This window comes from Oenanthe melanoleuca, chromosome 5 (assembly GCF_029582105.1).
Source record: "Oenanthe melanoleuca isolate GR-GAL-2019-014 chromosome 5, OMel1.0, whole genome shotgun sequence".
NCBI classification, from domain to species: Eukaryota; Metazoa; Chordata; class Aves; order Passeriformes; family Muscicapidae; genus Oenanthe; species Oenanthe melanoleuca.
The window spans coordinates 47,120,870-47,146,036 of record NC_079339.1 but is presented as its reverse complement, the minus strand read 5'-3'; the positions used below and the strand labels follow the sequence as shown (position 1 = coordinate 47,146,036).

At 35.9% G+C, this 25,167-nt stretch overlaps 1 protein-coding gene across 5 annotated transcripts in view; it reads left to right on the top strand.

Annotated features, from left to right (window-relative positions):
- The first annotated feature begins 387 nt into the window (after positions 1 to 387).
- Positions 388 to 25,167, top strand: part of ATG2B (autophagy related 2B) — a 40,866-nt gene continuing 16,086 nt past the window's right edge. For 2 of the 5 annotated variants that reach the window (XM_056492252.1, XM_056492248.1), the window contains exons 1-24: positions 388 to 633; positions 4,110 to 4,272; positions 6,119 to 6,271; positions 7,230 to 7,332; positions 8,194 to 8,356; positions 8,685 to 8,864; positions 9,796 to 9,892; positions 10,887 to 11,069; positions 11,731 to 11,885; positions 12,563 to 12,674; positions 12,827 to 13,088; positions 13,968 to 14,118; positions 14,658 to 14,750; positions 14,918 to 15,106; positions 16,229 to 16,502; positions 17,618 to 17,723; positions 18,779 to 18,971; positions 19,143 to 19,285; positions 20,369 to 20,526; positions 20,778 to 20,950; positions 21,254 to 21,404; positions 22,182 to 22,381; positions 23,123 to 23,203; positions 24,849 to 24,955. In XM_056492252.1, the coding sequence (XP_056348227.1) occupies positions 472 to 633; positions 4,110 to 4,272; positions 6,119 to 6,271; positions 7,230 to 7,332; positions 8,194 to 8,356; positions 8,685 to 8,864; positions 9,796 to 9,892; positions 10,887 to 11,069; positions 11,731 to 11,885; positions 12,563 to 12,674; positions 12,827 to 13,088; positions 13,968 to 14,118; positions 14,658 to 14,750; positions 14,918 to 15,106; positions 16,229 to 16,502; positions 17,618 to 17,723; positions 18,779 to 18,971; positions 19,143 to 19,285; positions 20,369 to 20,526; positions 20,778 to 20,950; positions 21,254 to 21,404; positions 22,182 to 22,381; positions 23,123 to 23,203; positions 24,849 to 24,955 (3,752 nt within the window). In that variant the 5' untranslated portion in view covers positions 388 to 471. Of the gene's footprint in view, positions 634 to 4,109; positions 4,273 to 6,118; positions 6,272 to 7,229; positions 7,333 to 8,193; positions 8,357 to 8,684; positions 8,865 to 9,795; positions 9,897 to 10,886; positions 11,070 to 11,730; positions 11,886 to 12,562; positions 12,675 to 12,826; positions 13,089 to 13,967; positions 14,119 to 14,657; positions 14,751 to 14,917; positions 15,107 to 16,228; positions 16,503 to 17,617; positions 17,724 to 18,778; positions 18,972 to 19,142; positions 19,286 to 20,368; positions 20,527 to 20,777; positions 20,951 to 21,253; positions 21,405 to 22,181; positions 22,382 to 23,122; positions 23,204 to 24,848; positions 24,956 to 25,167 lie in introns of all 5 variants that reach the window. The other 3 variants (XM_056492253.1, XM_056492251.1, XM_056492254.1) reach the window with 2 other exon arrangements.

Below are 25,167 nucleotides of genomic sequence, written 5' to 3'. Positions count from 1 at the left end.
GCCTCCTCCGCCCGCAACGCCACTTCCCGCACGTCACGGTGCCGGTGGTCGGCGGGGCGCCGCTGGGAGGAGGGAGGCGAGCGGCCGCGATCGGCCCGGCCGCGCTCGCCGGCGGCGCACAGCTGACGGGGAGGGGCTGCCCTCCCGCCGCACCCCGGCGCCCTCGCAGCGCGGCTGCAGCGGCCCCTCCGCGCCCGCGCCGCCGAGAAGATGGCGGCGGTGTCCGAGTGAGGATGGAGCTGCCTGTCAGCGCCTCTGCGCCCTAGGGCGGGCAGTGCCGCCCCGCCGGGGCGTGAGGGGCGGCGGCGGTGCCGCCCGGCAGCGGGGAGCCCCCGCCACAGCCCGCGCCGAGGGGCCAGGCTCGGCCCGGCGGCCCCGCTGCGCTCCCTCGCGCCTCCGCTCTCCCTCTGCCCGGCCCCGGCCCCGGCCCCGTCCCGCCGCCCGGCCTCGCGGGCCCGGCCAGCAGCCGCCATGCCGTGGCCTTTCTCGGAGTCCATCAAGAAGAGAGCCTGCAGGTACCTGCTGCAGAGGTACCTGGGCCACTTCTTGCAGGAGAAGCTCAGCCTGGAACAGCTCAGCCTGGATCTTTACCAGGGCACCGGCTCCTTGACGCAGGTCCCTCTGGATAAATGGGTAAGAGATGCTGGCGCTTCACCCCCTCGGCTCCTGCTGCGTCTGAGGGACCAGCTGATTCCCTGCCCCCGGCTGCCACCCACTTTATTTTCAATACCCAGCCTCTTTTATGCAAAGAGTTATAGCCATAATTGGCATTTAATCCAAGGAACTGTTGTCTGATATGCTAGCACTTAAGTAAAAAAAAAAAAAAAAAAAAAAAAAAAAAAAAAAAAAAAAAAAAATCTTCGCATTTATTACACTTACATTTTTTTCTAGCCATACTTCGGTTGCATAATTTTTGACTATGAGAAAGGAAACAAAAACTGGAAGAAGGCAGTAGCTGCTGATATTTCAGGGAGAACGAGCTAGTGTAGCCCAAACTGCTGGAAATCCCTGTAGTTAATGAGGAGTATGTTTACTGGCTGCTAGAGATGGTGAAAACAAAGTAATCCCCGTGGTATCTATGCTTTGTCTTGGAGATATCTTGGTTCTTAATGATAGTGTTATGCTGACCTTAGTCTGTGTAGTGTAGATCTCTAAAGATTGTCCCCTCGTCTTGTAGTGGAGAAAGTACTTGTTGACAAAAAGAAAGCTGATTTCAGCTGGAGTTTGCTCAGCAGGTGGCTTGCCATACTCTAGTCCTGGTGTGTATGGTTTTTTTATATGTATGTATCTGTACACGGGTGTGTATGTTTCCAACAGACTGTAGAGATAGATAGACCTTTGGATTACTGTGTTTGTAGCATTTTGTAAATGTTCTTGGTTTAATTGCCAGTGTTACTGAATTCTTACCTCAGTCGAGTGTCTGTCATGAGGAGACAAGCACTGTAGTGAATCAGTCACTGACTTGCAGGGTAGCGTAGATGATGATCTAGGTCCTTTGCTTTAATGTTTTCCAAACCACATTTTTGCTAGAGCATGTACTGGTATTAGGCCACACAGGGTACATTTTAAAATACTTGTGAATATATGATGTTTTCAGGCAATGCTTTTTTGTGTGAAATGCAGGTAATGTTGTTTGTGTGAAAATACGTTTGAAAGTGGTAGGGCACAGACACTTGCAGAAATGCTCAATGTTACCAGTGTTTGAGAGTGGTCTTGTTTTGTTGTATGCTTGTTTGTTCCTTTCTTTTCTTTCCTGGCTGTGTCTGCAGCTTGTTTTCTGTGGCAGGCTTGCGGTGAGGCTGCCTCGCTTTAATTGAATTGTTATGCCCTCTAGTGGGCATCGAGCGCTCTTTGCGAGTCAAAGCGATGGTATTTAAAATGTAAAATACTTAGTAACAAAGCAGCTACGGGCCGGTACTAAATGAAGTGTGAATAACGTATACACAGTGATGAAATGAATGTGCTGTAATACTTAGGTGGTCTTCCCCATTTGTGGATCAACATCTTTCTGTTCCACTTGTAAACAATTATATGTTTGAGGTTCTCTGCACGTGACTCTCACGTATGACAGATTGCAAAAGCAGATGTCACGGAAGTACTACAGCTCTTTTTTTCCCCCTAGTCATTGTAACCTTGTTCTCAATGAATCACCAGGATGACTGCATTTTTACATGGCATCCATTTTTGCAGATACTTTCTGTTCATCTCAGCACTGTAGATACTTTAGCTAACGTTGTGTGTGTTTAGATTGTAGCGATATGTAGGAATTCCTGGGACTATTAATGTAATGCCTTTGTCTTTTGGGGCTGGGGATGTTCAGAAGAATCAAAATGTAATGCATGATGTTTGTGGTTGAATTTTAGTGTACATTAAATACTACTTTTGTGGTCAATAATATGGAAACAAGTCCTGATGTGAAGGCTGTGCTTCAGTTCTAAAATTTCACTTGGAATGCTCTAATTACTTCCTTCCAGGAACAGCTGGCCTATTTATGAAGCAATTTAGCTCAAGAGTGCTTTAGATTTTTGCTTTTAGATAGTAAATTTCTATTTTAAAATAATAAGCAGTGTACTAAAATACATTATTTTTTAGCATTATGCATATGGATAGCAAAAAGACATCTGAGTCAGATTTATTCAAAGTATAGTAGCTAGCTTGCTTTCAGCTATAGCAAATGACTTTGTAAATTCATTCAAGTAATTTAAGTGAACCTGTGGTATTTTGAAATGCAGTTTTCATCTCTTATAATTATTTTTGCCTTATGCTATTGCCACGTGTATAATACTTAAATATAAATTCAGATATGTTTGAGCTTTTATTTATTTTATAGAATTTTAATGTCACTGAATTTTAGTTGAATATTTGATTCCTAAATCATTTCCCTGTAGAGCTGTTCATGTTCTGTTTCTTTAAAGTTGATGTATTTTTTTACTGCTTGAGTGGACTTTGGAACAGAAACTAGAAAAGCTGAACATGCAAGGCAAACAAAATTGTAAAAGCAAGGTTATTAAGAGCATAAGGAGAGCAACAAGTTAATATGATGGGAAAATTGCACCTGGAGACATAAGAATTAAAATTTAATTTTCTGAAAAGTTATTTTCTTTATTTTTAAATTATTCTATATAATTGGAATATCATTTTAAATACAATTAAAATGGCAAACAACTTTTAAATACTTATTTTTTTTAAAACTTAGGATGTTGAATTTATGCATTTTCTCAGGTAAAATCAGTGGCCTTGTTCAAAACCCAGGAAGGTCAAACCCACACTTTTTCTTGCCAGTTAAAGATTGCATCCTATTACAACCACAATCTTTAGTAGAGTCTTGTTTACATTGGAAAGTTGCACTCAGTGAATTTGGTATGTGCATAATATTGGGATTTATTTCTTTAAAGCAGCCTAAGTACTTCCTAAGAACTTAAGTTTTAACTACATTTTAAAATCAAAGCACAGACAGGAACTCACTTTTTTATTAGCCTAAGTGTGAAGAATATGTTTCATGTGTATGGATGTAATGAAACCTATATAGAGCAACAAGGGAGTCTTCTGAGGATTGTGGAAAACTTGAAAATCCTAAATTAGGACATTAGAGCTGGTATGATACTTTGAGCAACTTGATGCTAGCAGTGTTTATAATGCCACTATAAAGATACAGTTTAGAAATGGAAATATGACACAGCAAGGGAGGATTGTTTGGCTCCATTGTTCCATCACAGAGAAGTCAAAAATGAACTTTACTTTGAAATTGGATACTGTATTCCTATCATAGAAACTAGCTACTTTTTGTGCTTTTACTGTCAGCTTGTTTTCAATTTTCTTTAAGTACTGCCAAAGAAGGAACAGATTAACTTTTGCTAGTATTCTAGTATTTATAAGAGAAGTTAGCAGATTTTTTTTTAATAGTGCAAAAATACAGATTATACAGCCACCACAGAGAAATTCTGAAAGCTAAGTAGTGTGAAATTGCAATGGAATTGAAATACTTGAAGATGTCTATTTTTTGTCTAATTTTCTAGTATCATCAAAGTGTTTTATTTGTTAGATGTAAAATTATGGATGTGATTTTAAAAATTGTTAAGATTTTGAAATGTGATTTTGTTGTTTTCTAGTGTCTTAACGAGATCCTGGAGTCTGCTGATGCACCTCTGGAAGTCACAGATGGATTTATCCAATCAATTTCTTTATCTGTCCCGTGGGGGTCGTTGCTGCAGGATAACTGTGCATTAGAAGTAAAAGGATTAGAGATGGTCTTCAGGCCAAGACCAAGGCTAGGTAGGCTTATTTTTTGATTTTAGAAAAGAAGATTCTTTACAGTTTTTCAGAGTCAAAAGTCTACTCTTGCTTTAGTCATTTCTTAGCCTTACTTAAAATATAATTTAGCTTTCGTGCATTAATGATAGAGAATTAATAAAAAAAGAAACTGTCAGGTGTTTGTGAGTTGGTTGTCAATTAGTTTTTGCTGTGTTAAATAACTTGAAATGCTTTGCTGTTCCTACTGTTGTATGTCTTCCAAGTTGTTTCAGACCCATTGAAATAGAAGTGTGGGAAGGAGTTTTTGCAGTTTTTGGGTTTTGTTTGTGCAGTGCTCTGAGTCAGTGTTAGTAGATGGCTGTTGGGTGGCAGCAAGACAGCATCATGGTGTAAGACTGGAGGGGGAAGTTATGGGTTCTGGCTTTCTTTGTCTACTCTAGGCTAAAAGTTGCATCTTCTTGTATATTTAGAGAACAACAAGTGCAATTTAATTGCTATTACTGTTTGAAATAATGACTTTTAAGCATTCTAAATACATACTAACTTTGATTATAATGTTGAGAGGATTGTCTTGAGGTCTTCTAGCTTGTCTGTATCCAGATGCTTGTTACTGATGTAGTTTAGATTGCCCTGGTGATAAATTTTTACTGGTCATCAAACTTCCACAAATTCTGTGGAACACAGTGCATTTTTAGTTGTGAAAGTTGTTTGAATGTCTGAAGGATTTTGATTTGCTATACTTCTTGTAGTGTAGAGAAGATGGAAGATATCTTTTTTTTTTTTTTAACATAAAAAGAAGAAAAAAATGCATAAAATCTCTCTCATCTTTTGCATGTTACCTTAAATGACTTACTTGCTTACGTGTACTCTACATTTCATCCTTAGTTGTTTAACTGGAATTAAGTTTTGAGCTATGTTATTTTCTGATGTAAGATTATTACTTTGAAGGAATGGTAGTATTAGGAAGAAACTTTTATTTCTTCACCTGCATCCAATCAGTTCTCTTTGATGTACAGTGTTTTATAATAGACCAAACAGTCTAGAAAAAGCCCCACAGTGCTGGTTTTATCACACATCTAATAGCCATGTGGATGTTTCCAGACTTGAATGCTTAACTCAAATGTTTTGCCTGTTTAACACATTTGTATTTGAGCTAGTTTTATTTTTGTCTGCCTATATTAGAGTGTGATAGTTTAATTTGATTAAGTTTTCTAATCCATAGTTTTATAGTATTTGCTCACAATGGCCTTGGCATTAGCTGATAGGAATGTGCTGTCAATTAAGTTAATCTGGCTGTTGAAAAACTTGTTCAGCTTAATACCTGCTGTACTCTTGGATTTTATTGTGTTTTACTTACTATGCCAGGTCTGTATTAGGTATTTAAAACATATTTTAAATATGTTAAGGTAACGTTTTAAATCTTGCTTAGTGTTTCTCCATGCAGGATATGTTTCAAGAGGAATAAGAAAATTTGAAATAATTCTTAGAAATAGGATTTACATTGTTTTGCCAATTATGCCTACAAAGACATACCAATATAGTAAAAAAAACCTCCAGAAATTATTTAAGTGGTTAAATTACTTAAACCACTTCTGAAAATTGATTACACTGTTGATTACCTGATTTCATCTTGTTTATACTGAGTTTTCATATACCAGAATTTTACCAGTGCAGTATAAATAGATTATGTTAATTTTAAAGTAGTAAAGTCTATAATGAGAGATTGTAACTAAATTTGTTTCTGAGTATAACTTCTTACTAAGCTGTAGAAACTCTTTTCTGTATGTACCAAATGTACTGCTCTGTTTTGTTTTTATAGTTTCATAAAGTTCATGTTTAATTTATTAAGACTTATTTTACTCCACAGCATCTGGTTCTGAGCCTATGTATTGGTCAAGTTTTATGACCAGTAGTATGCAGCTTGCAAAAGAGTGTCTTAGCCAAAAATTGACAGATGAACAAGGAGAAGGGTCCCAGCCTTTTGAAGGACTTGAGAAGTTTGCAGAAACTATTGAAACAGGTATGAATCAATTACTGAGATCTGAATTAACATCTGAGATTTAATTTATGTTGTGTCTCAGTTTTACAAAATGGCATTTCAACTGTCCTGACTTATGTGACTAATTTTCACTTGCTAGCATTGCTTGTAAAATCTAAAGAGGAATGCAGAACAAGTGATCTTGATTTTGAAGTGGGGCAAAAAGCCCCATTTACTTCCTAAAATATTTGTATACTTCCTTCAGTGGACAGATTGAACTCTGCTTCAGGGCAAGTTGGTGTTTGTTTTCACCAGAATAAATCCAGCTAAATTTGTGCCTGAGGGATTGATGGCATGTCTTGGTTTTGGAGATGGCTGTGTAATTAATCAATTGCTAATAGTGATGCTGTTGAAGGAGAAATGGAGAATGTATTTTCAGCTGTGTTTATGCAAAGCTGACCTGTTACATTGTATGCATCTCCATAATCACACCATGTTGATAGAAATATTTCAGAAACTGTTTTTTGTTGGAGGTGATTTTTCTAAGTGGATAAAATTAAGGGCTTATGACTGCATTATGTGGTGGAGAACCTCGTGCAGAAATGTCTGAGCTAAGTGAAATGTTTAAAGTCCCATTTAGAGGTGGAATTACTCAGTCCAGGCAGCAGTTTAGACACAGTGCACAGTGAAGGTGTTACTTTCCTTGAGGATCATCCACACTGAGCTACGGGAAAACTTGGTTTGAACTGTCACTCGCTCAAATGTCTGAGCCTTGGAGAGCAGTTGTATGCTATGGATGTACATATTGGTTTTTCAATAGGGGTTTATATTGTCTGTTGAAGTCTTGTTACCTTATTAAACTCAATTGATAATTTGAAATAGAACTGAAATAAATATTGAGAGCTTAAAATAAAAAAAAAATTTAATAAGGTTACGAAAGTAATCATTCAGTAACTTGACTTAATAGTCTACACTGTATTTTTTTGTTTTCTCTTTTAAGTTCTAAGAAGAGTGAAAGTTACCTTTTTGGATACTGTGTTACGAATAGAGCATGTGCCAGAAAACTCGAAAAGTGGAACTGCACTTGAAATTAGAGTTGAAAGGTAATATTTTTTTTTTCGGAGGCACTTTCTGCCATTTCATGTAAAATGCATTTTACCCATACACACAAGTTCTTAGTATATATTTAGACACTCACTCTTGAGCACCTCTTTTGTAATGCTAGAGGGCATTGTCTTCCCTCAGGTTCCACTTAGCATGTTTAAGCTAAAGTTATTTAACCATCAAATTAGAAGAGTTGTGTTTTTTCCCAATATATATTTTCATCACCCTCTACTGTTAATGAATAACATTTCTTGGACATTCAACAGCCAGTTGAACAGCCAGTGTATATTGTTGGCCAGTCAGGCCATGTGTGCAGTTGGAAAAGGGAACTGACTCTATTGAATAAGACACTTTAAATCTTTTTAGAAAATAAGGTACAGTCCTGAAAAAATCCCAAACCCTGATGGAATTTAGGTTCTATATGAGCTTTCAAAAGAGCCTATGTCAATTCTCATAATACTTTGAACATGAATACATGTTCTTAATATAGATTATTTTCAACCTATGGGAGAGTGTAATCATACTTTTTTGCAAAGCATTGAGATCAGCATCAAATAAAACTGATGTATAACAAGAATTGCTAATGGAATACATTTGGTTTTAAACATTTGTAAACTTCAGGTTATTGTGTGCTCTGAGGTATGTTCACATTGGAAGCACATCTTGGTTTTCTGGTGGTGTCCCATAGAAAAGTTAAGATTTCCACCCATTCCCAGAGCGTGGTGGGTTTTCATTTCATGACAGTGAACTGCACTGTAAAGGTATGAAGAGAGAGACCACATACAAACTTAAAGGCTAAAAGACACAAGTAACAATTTGCATGCACCCACTGTCCTTATTTCCTTTCTTTTGCCTTCCAGAACTATGTACTGTGATGAAACTGCAGATGAGTGCTCTGGAATTAATGTACATCAGCCCACAGCTTTTGCTCACAAATTACTGCAGCTCTCAGGTGTCTCTTTCTTCTGGGATGAGTTTCCTGCATCGGCCAAGTCCTCCCCAGTGTGTTCAACTACACAGCTGGTAAAAAAAAAATACATTATATAAGATGTAAAATGATGAAATCATGTATGTTACACTAATATATTTGATTTTAAGGACTAGAAATTTAAGAATCCTGTAATTCACTATTCTGTGGTAACTTGCTGTTCTTTTTTCAAAGACCTAATGTATCACATTCTATGTGCCTTGTTCTTTCAGTTATCAATACATGTTTTTAATGTCTTTGTCAAATTTATAGTTTGTAAAGTGATCATTTGTGTGATAGGCTTATTTAAAATGCTTGTGTTTTGCATTTTTTTTCTTAAGAAATGGGATGCTTTCTTATTCCTTTATCTGTAACTTTTTTAAGGCAACTGAACCAAAGCTTTCACCTAGCTGGAATCCAAAAATCATTTATGAGCCACATCCACAATTAACAAGAAACTTGCCAGAATTTACTCCTTCTGACCCTGTACAGATCTGTAAGCTGATTGGTAGAATGGAGTTAAGCCTAACATTAAAGCAAAATGAAGTACTTCCTGGAGCTAAGGTTAGTCATGCTGTCCTGGTCTTTAACTAAATGAATAGTTCTGTGGAATTTTTTTTTCAAGTGCATATGAAAAGAGTATAATATTCTCAGGAGAACAGAATTGCCATAGTTTTCATGTTGATTCTTTACATTCTAACCTAATAAATACGTGTAAAAAGACATCTTTATAATAGCCAGATGAGTCAGGGCACACTGAAACCTGTTAAATGAGAATTCCTGCATGTTAGAGAGAGACTGAATTTAAGTGTTCAAAAAAGTAGTAGACATGGTAGTGAGTGTATAAGTAAAGCTGTGTAATATATTCCCCTTTTCTCCAGTTTTTAAATTGGCTGACCTTTTTTGTATAGTGTGCCATATTTTATAGAAAAAATGAAGTTTCTACTGCAGTGGAGAAGGTTTTTCTTTTTTTATGTCCAGCAATTTCTAGTCAATCTTTAACTGTTCTTGTTTATTCAGTTAAGAAGAGTCCTTCAAAAGTAAAATAACATTTTCCTTGGTGTGAAATAGAGAAATGCTGCCAATTTCCAAAGTATAAATATACAAAACAGAAGACCTTTATTGTTTTAAGGTCTATTTCAAAAGGTACTTTCTTGAGTATCTAATAATTAATAAGTAAAACTAACTTTATTTTTTAATACTTTGGGAATTATTAAAGAAAAAAGTTAGCAGTTTAATGGAATTCTTGATTTTTTTCTTTTATGGGATTGTGTATTTATTTTAATTTAGTAGTCACTGTCACATCTACATTTATCCTGCCAAGCTAAAGGTTGGAATAAACAAGAAATTACATTTCTAGTTGTATAGATGGTGAAGATACTGGTGGAATGATTGTATTCTCTCCAGCATAAAAATAAATTATCCAAATAATTGATTCAAGTTGTGTAAACAAAAAATGAGTGTTCTTGACAGCATTCTTTCTTTTTCTTTTTAGTTGGATATAGATGGACAAATAGATTCTGTACATCTCTTCCTGTCACCAAGGCAGGTTCATCTTCTATTGGACATGGTAGCAGCTATTGCTGGACCAGGCAAGTGAACGTTCTGCAAAAGTTAAATATGTATTACAAGAAACAAAAAAATTATTTTTGCAAGATAAAAAAGTTCCTTCTGTTGGAAAAAATTTGTGGTGATACATTATTATGAGTTTTTATCTGATATTAGTAAAATGCTTTATAGCTGCTGTGAGTTAGAACTATGATTAATTTATTGTCTTGAACTGCAAATTTTACATCAAGCAATGAAGAAAGCCCAGAAATAAGGCTCGATACATGACTGCATAATAATACAAGAAATGAGGAAATTCTCTATGGGGGAAAACCAGGAGACCAAACAAATTCTGGTTCTTGTAGCTTGTGTTTTACAGGAGGAACTTAGCTTCTCTGTCCTGTGTTTTAGTGACAGGCACAGAAAATACAGAACAGACTGTAATTGTGAAGAATTAAGAGCAGTGTTTCAACTAGTGCAGTAGAAGTATGAGAGTAGTTTGTTTGTTCTCCTCATCAGCATTTATTAGGGTAGATATGTTTTTGAAAGATGTGTCATATCCTGGGTAAATGCTTAATTCTTCTAATACTGATGTACTTTTTTTATTGGATGTGTTCATTGTTTTTGGACAACTGGAGAAGTATTACATACAGTTTCCCATGTGTCATCTTCAAACCTGAAATTTTTATAATTCTTTAATAATAAAACCTTTAACAGAGGTTGTGGCCTTAGTCCTGAGCTGAGTGAGAAGGGAAATGTATGCATATTATATGCCAACACACTGCATATATAACCTTGAAATATTTTCATTGGATGTGAAGTTAATAAAGGCTTGAAGAGAGTAATCTGTTCTGAATAAGTAAAACCTTCAAACCAACAAAATACACAAATGTACACGTCTGATACATAACAGACATGTCTATAAATACACATGCAAATATATGCATCAATTATTAATTTTCAGATTAATTTTTGAATTTTGTTAGGCCTACTGTTAAGGAGATTACAGTAGGGTTTCTGTCCTTTTTTTGAATTCAGAGAGTCTAAGCAGGATAGACTTGTCAAATAAGGATAGGAAGAACCGGCCAATGCAACAGGAGGATGAGTATCGGATTCAGATGGAGTTGAAACGTTACTTAAGGAAAGAGTCTTTATCTGCAGGAGCATCATCTGAACAAAGCTTCTATGAGACAGAGAGTGCCAGAACGCCTTCTAGTCGTGGCAAGTATAAAAGATGATGCAAAATAGCAAATAACCTGTTGTTAAGATTGTTTAAATTGATTGTTCGTCTTTTTATCTTACTAATTTTTGTATTAAAATAGCTTTGACCTAAAGTAATAATATGCCATTAATTGTAAAGTTCAGTAAAAAAATAACTAGTTCAGGTATCAGGCTAGACTTGGTTCAGTATTTCCTTAAAACTGTTCAGTTTATGTTACCGTGCAACATGCTAAAAACACATAGAGCATGGCATCTTTTCAGATGTGTGGTTGAGGAAATTGTATCTAGAATAATAGTTGTGTTTATCCGATTTTATGTGAGTACTTTTTTGCTAATTATTTTTAATGTGAAATACTTTGTCAAAAGGAGAATGTATTAATTTATAGAAATTATACCAATTTGAATATGAAAGTGATATATTTAACTGTTTTAATATTCATGAGGTTTTTTGTCTTTTTATTTTTATTTAAATCTCTCCCCACAGACACTACTAGTCTCATGTCAATAAAACTGGGAACTTCTGTAAATGATGTATTTAGCTGGTTGTTCTATCTAGCAGTTAGATTTCTGGACCTAAGAATGCATTTCTGTTAGAAATAAAGTTGATTTTTTTTTTTCTTTTTTAATTAGTAAATAACTCTTTACTATGATTCTCTACTAGAGGAAGAAGTTTTCTTCTCAATGGCTGAAATGGACATGTCCCACAGCCTTTCCTCCCTTCCACCTCTTGGAGATCCTCCAACCATGGATCTAGACTTGTCTTTAACCAGTACATACACAACTACACCAGCAGGATCTCCACTGAGCACTACAGTGGTATAGTATTAACTGCATTCGGGATCTTTTAGAAATTAACACTTCTGTCTGAAACTGTTGCATAATTGCTGCATTCTTTAGAATGTCAGGAACTATTGCAAAATTCTAGAACAATTGGAATGTTTAAAGCTGATAGTATTCCTTTTCTGCTATGGAAATGGTATTGGAATTATTCTCATTTATTTGGCTACTAAGCTAGGAAATGTTTTCAAATGCCTTGAAGCTTATATAGGATACTTTGATTTATTTACTTTTAATTACTGCATGTGTACCACTTGGTTTTCTTTGAAAATAGACTACACAGGCAACGTTGTATGTAATTGTTGTGTTAAATTTTCCCTCAAACAATATAAAAACTATGCGGTTGCTATCACCATCTTTCCCAAATCTGTTGTGTACCTTAATGTTGAAAACCACAGAGAGTAGTTGTGGAACTAGAAAATATGTGCTTATTGGGAATGCATCTTTAGCTTTAAAGACTTGTGGAATTAAAAAGCATATCTCAAAAGTAAAGCATACCTGCATTGATAAGTTGAGCACTAATTCTCCATGGAATGGAATGCTGTTGATTGTTTATGCATGTTGGAGTTTTTTGTTCATTTACCTTAGTATTAATGTTTGATTTCATGTCTAACAACTCTTTGCAAATTTGAAGTCATATATATTTTTTGTTTTAGCTGCAACCAACTTGGGGTGATTTTCTTGATCGTAACAAACAAGAATTACAGCCTCCGAGAGGTTCCTCACTAACAGCCAATATGGTTCACCAGACTTCCTTAAGAAGGACATGTAAGTAAGAATAGATGGATAATTCTCCCTAGATAATTATGCAAATGAATTGTTATGCAGCAACTTGGTAAAAGAAATGAAAATCTAAAGTAAGATGATTTTATAAATGTGTTATTACTGAAAAATTACGTGAACTTAATTTTGTATTTCAGCTATTCCATCCAGATCTGTTTCTGTGGATGAATCCAGACCTGAGCTACTTTTTAGACTGGCAGTTGGAACTTTCTCAGTGTCTGTACTTCATATTGACCCTTTACCCCCACCTGAAAGTTCACTGAACCTTAACCCATTGACACCAATGGCTCGGGATTTCTTTGCCCGAATAGAAAAGATTGAGCCAGTTAAGTTTTCAACAGAAGATTTTCTGTCCTTCCGAGAAGTATTTGCAGAAGCTTGTTCTCATGATCACCTTAGGTATAACTTTGCTTATTAATAAATATAATTAACAAAAATATATTTTAAGTAAATTTAAATAAAGTAAGTTTATTTCCATAAGAATTGTGTCACTTGGTATTCGAATTGCATTTGACTGCTGTATTAATTTCAAAATAGTCTTGAATTTTGAGATCTGTTGTCCAAGACATCTTTTTTAAAAAAGAAATTAAAGCAGAAGAGGAAGGGAGAATAAACATTAAAATCACCTAGCTTTTTAATAGATGAACTAAGTTAGGTACAGTTTCTACAACAGAAGCCTAGAGAGTCAAGAATCATCAAGTAAATTATTTCTTCAGGAATAGCTGTGTTTTACAGACCTATTGTTATTCCAGTATAGTGAGTACTGCTTGAAGAAGCTTAGGGTTTTACTTAGTGCAAAATATGGTATCGGTAGGGAAAAAGCCTAAGTGTGAACAGGATAATAAAGTCAGGCAAAAGTTTTTTTGCAGAAATTTTTTACCATCCCAGTACCGTGTAAGAAGTCAAGTATTTTAAGATGTATATACCTTTTTTTTTTTTTACCTTACATATGTAATTTAGGCTTTGAGAGACATTTGACTTCTTCATTGTCTATCTAAGGATGTTAGTTTTCTATGAACCACACCTCAGGTTAGATGCCTAAAATGTTCTTTACAAATTTTTCTATGCTGACTATTGTTGATTGTGTAACATGAGCTTCATTGTCTTTGTTGCTAAATCTGTTATAATTAGATATTTTCATATATTTGGAGAAATTATGTGTTTTAATGACTTTAAAAGGATTGTAGTGATGCTTTTTTTTGCATACTTAAGTCTTGACTTTTCATCATTGTTTTTGATTTATGCTACTTTTAATATTTCATAATTTTAATAATCCAGGTTTATAGGTATTGGCATCAAAGTGTCTTATGAGCAAAGACAAAGGACTGCCTCTCGAAGTTTTAGTACTGACTTATCCATTGGAAATATGGAGTTCCTGGAATGCCTTTTTTCTACTGACTCTCATTCCATGCAGCCTCACTATACAGAGGTATGTTAAAAATAAAGGGAGTTCCATAATAAAGAAATGTTATTTGTGTAACTGAGAATGCTAGATTTTTAAAATTGTTGTAATTTAAATGTTTCTTGATACTTCTTAGTTTCTTAAAATATGTTACAGTTTTAAGATAAAATTTATGTTTTAATTCTCAGCTGAAATAGTGAACCCAACTCCTGTCGTACATGACAGGAACAGCACCAAGTAGCCAAACTTTGTTAGTTACTTCTTTTAAATATGCTTAACATGGTTTGGGCATTAGAGTAAATGCTTTCCAAAAATTAAGCAATGGAGTTGAGCAATGCAACGGTTTCTTGTGTTGGTGATTATTCTTGCAGCTCTTTTAATGGTCAAAGGCATCCAGTAAGGTAGCTGAATATGTGGATTGAGTAAGCAGTTGAGCTGGGGCTCTGTTCACTGACTTCAGTGTGGGGGTTACCTGTCTGTTCTAGGTAAAATGTTATAAATATATTTTCCTGTTGCAAATCTTTCCTTCTTATTTATTAAGCATTTTAAATTTTTTTTTTCTGAAGCTGCTGACGTTTCATTCTGAAGAAAGAAATGATTCTCATTCTATGCCATGCCTTCAGCTACATTATAAACATTTAGATAATAGAGGACCTCAGGTAAGATGGGAGATTAAAAAGACCAAGTTTCTGTACAATAACCTTTGTGTCATTTGGTTCATTTAAACAGAAAATTGACTGTAAAAGAGAGTTCTTAACTCCTACTTATTATAATTTGTTTCACTGTGTTGTGTTGGAGATGTTAGTTTTTTTCTCTTTCTTTCCAGGGTAGTCAAGGGAGACTCAGTTCTGTTCCACAGAAAGCAGAGTTACAAATAAAGTTAAGTCCAGTGTTTTGTGAGCTGGATATTAGTATTGTAGACAGATTGAATTCTTTACTTCAACCCCAGAAACTAACTACAGTGGAGATGATGGCATCTCACATGTATGCTTCTTACAATAAGCACATAAGTCTGGTAAGTTTAAAGTGAAATTGATTAAAAAACTTGCTGGGTTTTTTTGCAGGAGGAAGTCAGGGTGACATTAAGCCTGAGATTGCTGGTTCTGATTGATTTGTGGTGACTGAGGTGCTTTTTTTGGTGTCAGTTTTTTTGTTTGGTTGGTTGACTGTGGTCTGTTTGGTTTTTTTCCAACTTCTGCTACAGAGCAGTAGCCATCTGACACAATCTCATTTTGCAGTCAGTGATTGTGTGCTTGAAAACAGACTGAAAGACAGTGGTAGATGCTTACAAACTGTATAAGTTCTCAACTTTTCGAAGCAAGGAGAACCGCGCAAAAAAAGAGTAATCTTGAGTGACTTAGCATCCCTAAGCTGTCCCATCATGCTCTTGAGCAGCTGATATGAAGTGTTGCTAACAATTCCACTTCTATGTTGAAATCCTTAGTTGTCACAGTCAGTCCAGTTGCCTCTGCTGTGCATTACCAGCTTTTGGGGTAGGTGACAGAGAGAAGGGGAGGCATATGCTTTGCATTCTAGTGATTTGGGACCAACAGAAACAAGTTGAAGCTCGTTCGCTTTGGTTTGGGTTGTCACAATAGCATTAAACTTAATGACTTTTCTTAAAACACTTGAGGAGTGATTAATGCAATTAGCTGATTTTCTACACAGCAACAAAAATCTTCATGTAATTTTATGCTACATTTACTGATTACAGAAAAATCAGCTTTCAAAACTATTTAAGAGAATCCTTATTTAAAAAATTGTAAGACGTCAATCATTTCTGTAAATATAATTGTCAGGCAAGTTTGATTCCTTTCAATGATCAGCAAAAACAGGAGGATATGAAGGACATGAAAGTAATAGGAGCTATATAGCTGGACTTCCTGAAAGGGATAAATACACATAATAGTAACTCCTACTTTTTCTACAACAGTAGTTTTTAATCAAGTGTGTGAGACATGGTATTTCCTAACTGCAGCTGGGTATTTTTTGGTACTCTCACTATCTAATTTAAGAGGAAAAAAAAAATCTCAATAGTCATTTTCACAAACATAGTCACTTTTAATGCTATTTTCTGTAATTCAGAGGATTTTTTTATTCACTCTGGCTTGTGTTTTTTGTTGTTTTATTGTTTTAGCACAAAGCATTTACTGAAGTTTTTCTGGATGATTCACATACTCCTGCAAACTGTAGAGTTTCAGTTCAAGTCACTGCCCCAGCCTTAAAGCTCTCTGTTCGCTTCCCAATACCTGATCTACGGTCAGATCAGGAAAGAGGACCATGGTTTAAGAAATCACTTCAGAAGGAGATTCTTCATCTTGAATTTACAGATATGGAATTTAAAACTGAATTTATAGGAGGGTCAACTCCAGAACAAATTAAATTAGAGCTTACCTTTAAAGAGCTAACTGGTAAGAATGTTAATAATATATTCAAAAGTCCTTTATTCTTTTCCTAGGTACTGTATAGTTGAGAAAAAGGTCCTCTCATGGAGTAACCCAGGGAATGTCTTTCCACCTGAATTTTGCGGTAGATATGATATCTCTACTGTAGTTTTGTGTTCTGTACTAAATATCAACAAAAGCCCAAACAATACTGCTAGGAGGAGAGGCTGTGTGTGTCCAGTTCTGGGCTCCTCAGTACAAGAAAGACAAGGAGCTTCTGGAGAGGGTCCAGTGAAGGCCACAAAGATATTGAAGGGTCTGGAGCATCTTTCATATGATGAGAGACGGCAGGAGCTGGGCCTGTTCTATCTGGAGAAGACTTAGAGAGGATCTCATAAATGTATAAATATCTCAAGGACAGATGCCAAGAGGATGGTGCCAGACTCTCTTCAGTAGTGCCCAGAGACAGGATGAGGAGCAATGGCCATAAACTGAAACACAGGAAGTTTCACATTAACATGAGGAAGAACTTCTATACATTGAGGGTAGCAGAGCACTGGGACAGGTGCCCAGGAAGGTTGTAGAGTCTCCCTGCCTGGAGACATTCAGAACCTTGGATGTGCTCCTGTGTAACCTGCTCTAGATGACCCTGCCTTGGCAGAGGGGTTGGGCTAGATAATATCCAGAGGTCCTTTTCAACCCTAAGAGTACTATGATGCCAAGATTGAGTCTCTAAATAACTGTCATTGAAAAACTTCAATAATTTCATGCCTCTAATATCTTTCAAAGTAATAAATCTATGAGACTGGTTTATATTTGCAGTCTTCTCTGCTGTCTTATTTTGTGTACTTAATCAAGGCTGTAACAAAAGATAATGATGTTATAAATGTAAATGCAGATATGTATGCATTAGAAGCATCTGGTTTTCTAAGTACTGCTAGCTAGAAAATAATGTGAAATAATTTTTGTTTCTAAAAGTTAATATTAATTTTTTGGAAGAAGAGATAACAAAATTTGCTTAAGTAGCTTAGTATATAGCATTGACTAGTTAGTCTTTTTAGACGCCAACCTGAGGAGTGGCTAACCTGAAGTTAGCAGTTGTCATTCATCTGTTAATTTCTAAAAAATCTCTTTCTGTTCAGGTTCATTTGAAGAAGATAATGCAGAAACACCGGTAAAGTTTTTTCAGGTGTCAGGTGGCACAGATGGAGATATAACATCGTCATCAGATAATTTTGACTGGCCTCGGTAAAATACATTTTCGTGTTTTTAATTGATAGTGTGGATTGATACAATTTTTATTAAGCACTATTGGTTTTCTAATTTTAATCTAGAATGCTTGTGTGGTAAATGATTGAAAATATTTTGCACAGAAAGAGCATGTAACTATTGCAAAGACCCCAAGAATTTATAAAGAAACCCTGGAGCTTCTACATTTATGATAGTACAGTATAGTTTTTTAATGAAAGATGGCTTCTGAGTGGACTTGAGTAAATTTCAGTGAAAGTTAGGTAAATTATTAGGGACTTGAAATTTTTTCCCATTTTTTTTTTTTTTTTACTTTACCTTTCTTCCTGCATTCATGACTGAATACCAATTAACCCATCCTAGCTTAATTTCACCTTAAAATAATATAAGCCATTAAGAATAGTAAGAATAATTATATTGTGACTGAATTATTGCAGCTTTTATCACATGTAAGGCAATACAGTACTTCAGACTTACTGAAGAGAAAGACCTGGCAGCTGAAGCATATAGTAAGATGTTTAAAGAGGCAATTTTAGATTTGCTACAGAACTTGCTGTGTACACTTTTTGCCACAAAATTCAGTGGCTTTCTGACAGCAAGTTTATATGGACATTTTTTCTTTTATAATGGCACAAATAAATTCTTCTATAACAGTGTTTACATGTAAGAAGCTACACCATGCAGTAGGGCATTTTTAATAGTTGTTAATGGTCTAGTGAAGCAAGCTTTATTTTGGGAGACTGCTAGGTTTTTCTTAGGTCACCTATATGGTCACCTGATGGAGTTGAAAAAAGTGTGCATGTAACATTTTTTTCACCTGGTGGTACCTTTTCCATGTCCATTTGTGTGTATAAGTTAGGTTTTTCTCTTAGCAGTATTGCTTTGGGTAATAAAATATGTTATTATCTAATAAAAAAGTCCCTGGTCTTTTGAGCTATTTTGTCTATGTGCATTTAAAGGCAAGACAGTAGAATTAGTGGACACATGACAGAGCATAAATATAAACATTATAAGCATCTCTAATGGCTTATTCTGCATAACTTCTCTAATGTCAGGATTGTATTGAAAATAAACCCTCTGGCTGTGCACTCTATTCTGGAAAGGATAGCAGCTGAGGAGGAAGAAGGTGATAATAACTTTCAAGAGGAAGAAGAAGGAGGGTCTCATTCTTTGAAGGATGTATGTGATATTAGAAGACCAGAGCCTTCTCCATTTTCTTCCCGTAGGGTCATGTTTGAAAATGAAGAGGTACTATACAATTTTGTTACTGCTTTCTGCTTATGATAGACTGTATACCTTCTCACTACTTTACTTGCAACTTCTGGCTTCCACTTTTGGTTTTGCTTTGGGGTTTTTGTGGTGTTTTTAAGGTGTTTTTGGGTTTTTTTAACTTGAGAATTTTTTTCTTTTTTCTCTCAGATGGTGATGCCAGGAGATGTAGTTGAAATGACTGAGTTTCAGGATAAAACAATTAGCAATTCTCATTATGTACTGGAACTCATGTTACCAAACATTCACTTAACACTACCAAGCAAAAGCTTTTATGAAAAACTTTACAACAGGCAAGTATAATTGTTTTGCTTGGTTATCGTGACCTGTACTCTCAGTTCTGTGTCACTTGTGATAAAAGCAATTGTCTAAGCAGGTATAGCAGAAACTCATTTGTATAGTTTATTTAAAAACACAAAGTGCTATATAAATATTTTTCCAGGTTAATATGACACCATTGTGTTATGCATCTGATTGGTGCCATGGCAGCTGTCTGCTAAAAAGTGTGTTGCAGATTTTGTTCACAAAGGGTGAAGCTAAATTGTCTTTGGCTCTCAGTGAATACTTTGTTCAGATCTTTCTGCAGTGCTATATTTTACTCTAGTCTTTCTGATTTCTTCTTTAAACAGATTATTATACTTCAAAAGCTTGTGCTCAATTTTATTCTTTCCATCTAAAATTCTAGTGCTTGCAAGGCAGTCAGAAAAAAACCCCTAATCCAGTTTTGTAAGGCTCGCAAAAAATGTAGAGAGCCCAATTTACAGCTGGGTGTTCACCATTTATTTCTGGTAGTTTGCTGTCTGAAAAAACAAAATGCTTCTGGATTGTTACTGTTCTATGCAATATGCAAGAGAGATGCTGATCTGTTTTAATCTCTGACAGATATTACTTTACTTCGAGTATTTTCACTTCCAAAGTGACAAAGCAGAACCTTCCCTTGACTATTCTGTTGAAGTATTCAGTATGTACTGAATGTCACATATGTCTTTACCCTGACAGACATAGTCACTTGAGATCAAAAGAATTAATGTTTCCTGCAACTTGGTTGAAAATTGATGTGATCACAATCAGGGTTTCTCAACTCTTCCTCCAACCTACTGAGCTAACAGATACCTACTTATAGAGGGTTTTGTGTCACAATCACATGATAGACTTTGATATGTGCATACCATAATTACAGAATAAAAGTTACTTCCATTTTTAATTGCTTTTACTCATGAATATATTATTGTTTCTTGTGGTTGTGAACTTTATTTTCTTTACTTGTTTGTGGAATCTGTTACATAAAGTCTGCAAAGGAATTGTGCTTGACTGACTTAATACAAAATGAGAATATAGTCATATATTTTGTGTGATGATAGTGTATTTTTTCCTAGGATCAGCAATGATTTATTGTTATGGGAACCCACAGCTCCATCTCCTGTAGAAACATTTGAAAACCTTTCTTACGGTGTTGGACTATCCGTGGCCAGCCAGCTCATCAACACTTTCAGCAAAGACAGCTTTAGTCAGTTTAAATCTGCAGTTCATTATGGTAATACACTTAATAAATCATCTAGAACTATAGTACTTTGGAAGCATAATTGGCTGAAGTGCTTAAGGTGTTAGGGGAAAGATTTTTGTAAACTTATGGGAAAACATAAACCAAGAAAAAGAAAAGGTAGATTATGTTTAATTGGGTAAAATAAGTGTGAAATTGAATTGAATTACTAATGGAGAAACAGTGAGTTATTGGCATAATATGTGTACTAGTTAGAGAATGTTGTTCTTCATTTTATCTATTAGATGATGAAAGTGGATCTGAGGAAGAGACACTACAGTATTATTCCACTGTTGATCCAAACTATCGTTCGCGCAGAAGGAAAAAGCTTGACTCACAGAATAAGAACTCACAAAGCTTTCTGTCTGTTCTGCTAAATGTGACACATGGATTAGTGTCAATATTCACAGATGTAAAGGTGAGACACTCGGGCTGGAATAAGTTTTTTGTTGTTTTGACCATGGATCCCCTTCATGCTGTATGTACTTACCTGGAAGGAGGTAGTGTTTTTAACAGTAATTCTGTAATCTTTATACTACTATAACTATGCAGTAATGCAACACAGTATTTTGCAAAATCTATTTGTTTTGCTTCTTGTGAGAATAACTGAAATGGAAGCAGGAAAACATGTATTAGTAGCAAGTGTTGTGTTAGTTTAGACTGCCTAAATGCAGCAAACTGTCAGCAAACAATAATTTTATAATTTTTGTTCTTCCTTCAGCAGGATGATGGAAATACACTGGAAGGAAAATATGGTGAATTTTGGTTGGAATTCAACAATGGTTTGCTTTTCAGTGTGACTAAATATGAAGGCTTTGAGGACAGACACTATGTTTGTCTCCATTCTAGCAGCCTCAATTTATATCATCAAGGTAGGGGTTGGATTGAGGTGGCTTTGGGACTAAATTTGAAATTAACAAGCTTGAAGCTTTTTAGGGAAAAGGCTGTATTTTTTTCTCTTTTCTCTTGTAGTGCATCATTTGGCACAATTAGTATAATTTATGGCTAATGTTTCTAAATATTACAATAATGCAACTTCATTGCAGCTGTATTTAGTTACAGTTTAGCTCCAACTTTACAGACAACTGCTGGTCTTTAGAGATATTTTGATCCTCTAGGAAAGTAGCTGTACAGCCTATTCTTTGCTATGAAAATACACCCTTCCTGCATGTTATTGGTTGATTAATTGAAAAAGCTACAGGTTACCAGTGGCTGCTGTATTTTTCCTGAGTAGCTAGTTGTAGTCTGCAGGTGAAGCATTTTGATTGCGTAATTTGTTTGTGTCTGGTAACCCCTATGTAGCTAAAGCTTTTAAGGTTTTCCCCTTGAGTGCCTCTGCATCAGTGTTACTCATGTTTCAGTGCAAGGCTGTGTGTTTAGACACTAGGCTGGCACTGTTACATAAAATGAAGAGGAGATACGTTCCTTCATGTAACCTGTAGGAGATTTCTGACCTTTGTTTCAACTTTGCTATTTTGTTGGGCAAATAAAAAACTCAATCCCTAATAGTCACGTTGTAGATTATAGCTAGAACTGTGGTTTTGAATATTAGGTCACCCATAAACTTCCCTTCACAGTTCTTGGTTGTGCATGGCTAGCTTTGGTAATTAAAATAATTTTGGGTAATTGATTCCCAAATCTCTTTTCAGGTTTGGTAGATGGAGTTGTCCCTTCCTCTGAAGTACGATTGCCCAGCACAATACGTCCCCATTGGTTAGAGCCTACTATTTGTTTTTCTGAAGAAGATGGTCTTAGTAGGACCACTTCAGATGGTGTAGGAGTGGATAGTCCAAGTATGCTGACCGTTGCAGTCAAAATCCAATCGGATAAAATAGAGAGCAATACAAAGGTTTGTGTTATTTGTATTTTTACAAGTTGAGTTATCTGTTTCTATGGAAGCATCTAGACATGGAGTTAGAAGGGTTAGAGATGAAGAAACCATTAAGACATTAATTTTCAAACTATAATTTTATATTAGAATCTTTTGGGTGGATTATAAAATTTAAGCAGCAGCTTAATTTATTAGTTCTTCCAGTGCTTCACTTTGACCTTTTTTGTTTATTTTTGTTGAGTTTCTCTGGTGACAAAATAGATGAGAACAAATACAGAGTTACCCTGCAGTTAACTAGCAGTGTCATCTAATAGGCTTACCTATTTGGAATGGGACTGGTGAATGACAGTAGCATTCATTAGTGTGGCTGAAAGATGACCTCTTAGGTGGCATAGTGGTGACAAACAGGTTGGCTGAGTTACCTAAAGAAGGGTTCTGCAGACCAGCAAAATGCTGTGGGGATTGAGTTGTCTCACATGTAAACTACTTTGGGTTGGTACTCCTAGTAGTAATTAATGCTGAATCCCAGAGTATATGTACAGGCAGCCTTCCTTCAAGCACCACACTGCTGCCATTTCTACACTATCCTGTTGCAATATGTATGATACTGTATTTTCCAGGGTTTCTGTATTGGGAAGTAGGGTTTTTCTAGGCACCAGGAGATTTTTGGGTGCAGAAGGATGACACTATTTTATAATCTAGATGTGACATAGTTACATGTGTTTCATGTAAGCCCAGTCAAGTAACTTTGTTGTGCAGGAGTTTTTGGTTGCTGTTGGACTACGAGGAGCCACCCTTCAGCACCGAGTACTGCCTTCAGGTTTAAGCTGGCATGAACAGGTCAGGTTACTACTGGTTTATTGGCTACATCTTCAATTTTAGTCTCATTGCCTTAACTATCAAACTAAATCTTGATTGAAAATCTTTGTGTTAGGCTGTGCCATATTGTCATACTCTGCTCTTGAAAGTATTCTTTCTTTCCTGTTTCTCTTTGAGGCCATTGACAGATGATAATCTTACTTTTAAATTATTTCTTGTCTCTTCACTTGGTACTGTTCCTCTCGTCATCCTAACTTTCTGCCCATAACATGTCAGGGAGGCTGTTGGTAGGGGCTTGCTTCATTCTTTTGGGATTTGGGTTTTGTTTAAAATTCAGACGAAAAGTCTCAGTAGTGCAATACCATTCAAGTACGTAAATAATCCTTAAGTTAAAAATACCCTCAGAACAAGCAAATGTGTTTGCAATACTGAAAGTATTTCTGAATTTTCCTTTCTGCTCACTTTATCCCTAAAATCTCATTTCTCAGTTGTACATTTCCTGTTTTGTATTGCTGGAATAGCAGTGGTAAAGGACTTTGGGGAGGCAGTGAGTAGCAGTTTGCACAAACACTTCAGAGTAAGAAGGGTTGTAGTCATAGGTGTGGATGCAGAGGTAGAGCGCAGCAAACAGGGCTGAAGCCCCTTTATCTGTGTGTGCACGAGACAAGAAGTGCCATTAGCACAGGAGCAGTGTCCTTGCATGTACCTGCCCCATATTGGGTTACAGATAGTAACCCTTGACACTCAAGCTTCTCTTGTTTATCCTCCATCTGTATAATACACTGATTTTTACATGCATTTTTACTGTGTAAATATGTGGAGCTGAACTTGAGACTTTGGACACTGCTGTGCTGTTGTTTTCTCGTCAGCATAATATTCCATTGGGTTTGTGTAGCCTGCTTTACACCATGTTTCTGCTTTGCTCTATGAAATTTTTCTCAAGTTAAATTCCCAAGTGAATCATGGGCAATCTTTTTTGGAGGGGGAGGGATCAAATAAAAAATTGTCCCAAGAGGTAGTTAGAAGAAGGAAAAAACTAAAAGACTAGCAGCAATGGTATGTCCCAGGCTTGGAATATTTTAAGAACTTCTATAGTGTAACATATTTGAGAGGGAGCTATGACAGATTTTATAGAGGAGGATAGCAGCTATTTTATGTGGTAGTACATGAAAAAGCTGTTTATACAATGAATGTGTACATGGTTCTGGGTGTATTTCCCATACCCACCCCTCAAGAAAGACTTGAAGATGACTTGAACAATGTAGAGTGTTGCAAGAAAAGTTAATTTTCAGAGAGAGAGCAAGGAAAATGCAAACACTGTAATAACAGCTACAAAGAGGGATGAATAACACTGTATTTGGGCAGTGTTTTAAAAATGCATTGTGAAGCCTTGTTACAAGGAGCCACTTGAGTGTATGTGGATTAGTCTTTTCCATACCTTTGAAACTGCAGTTTTTATGGGTTTTTTTGGTGTTGTTTGCATTCCATACTTCTCTCTATAAAGATATTGAGTAAGCTATCTGAAACTATTCACAACTTTTCCTTCTACTAATCTAAGATTTTATTGTCATACCTATTACAGATTTAAATTTTTGCTCTTTTGTGATGTGTAGTTGTTTGTTAATTTGACAGATATTGAAGTATTAATATGTTTGTGATTTTTTAGATTTTATATTTTTTGAATATTTCTGATGAGCCTGTTTTGGGATATAACCCTCCAGCTACAATTACAACTTTTCATGTACATCTGTGGAGTTGTGCCCTTGATTACAGGTAAGCAAAATTCAAGTGTGTCACTTGGCACTGCAGCTATATACTTCAGGAATCTTTGAGTACTATAAATAATACTTAGGCATTTTGTGGCAAAGGTACTTTACAGAGTTCCCTTAACTGGAAGGAATTTAAAGCAGGATATGACTTGTCTAGGTCTGGGAAGATGGAGTTAGGTAACCTGTAAGGCTTTAAGTGAACTTCAGATAGGTACA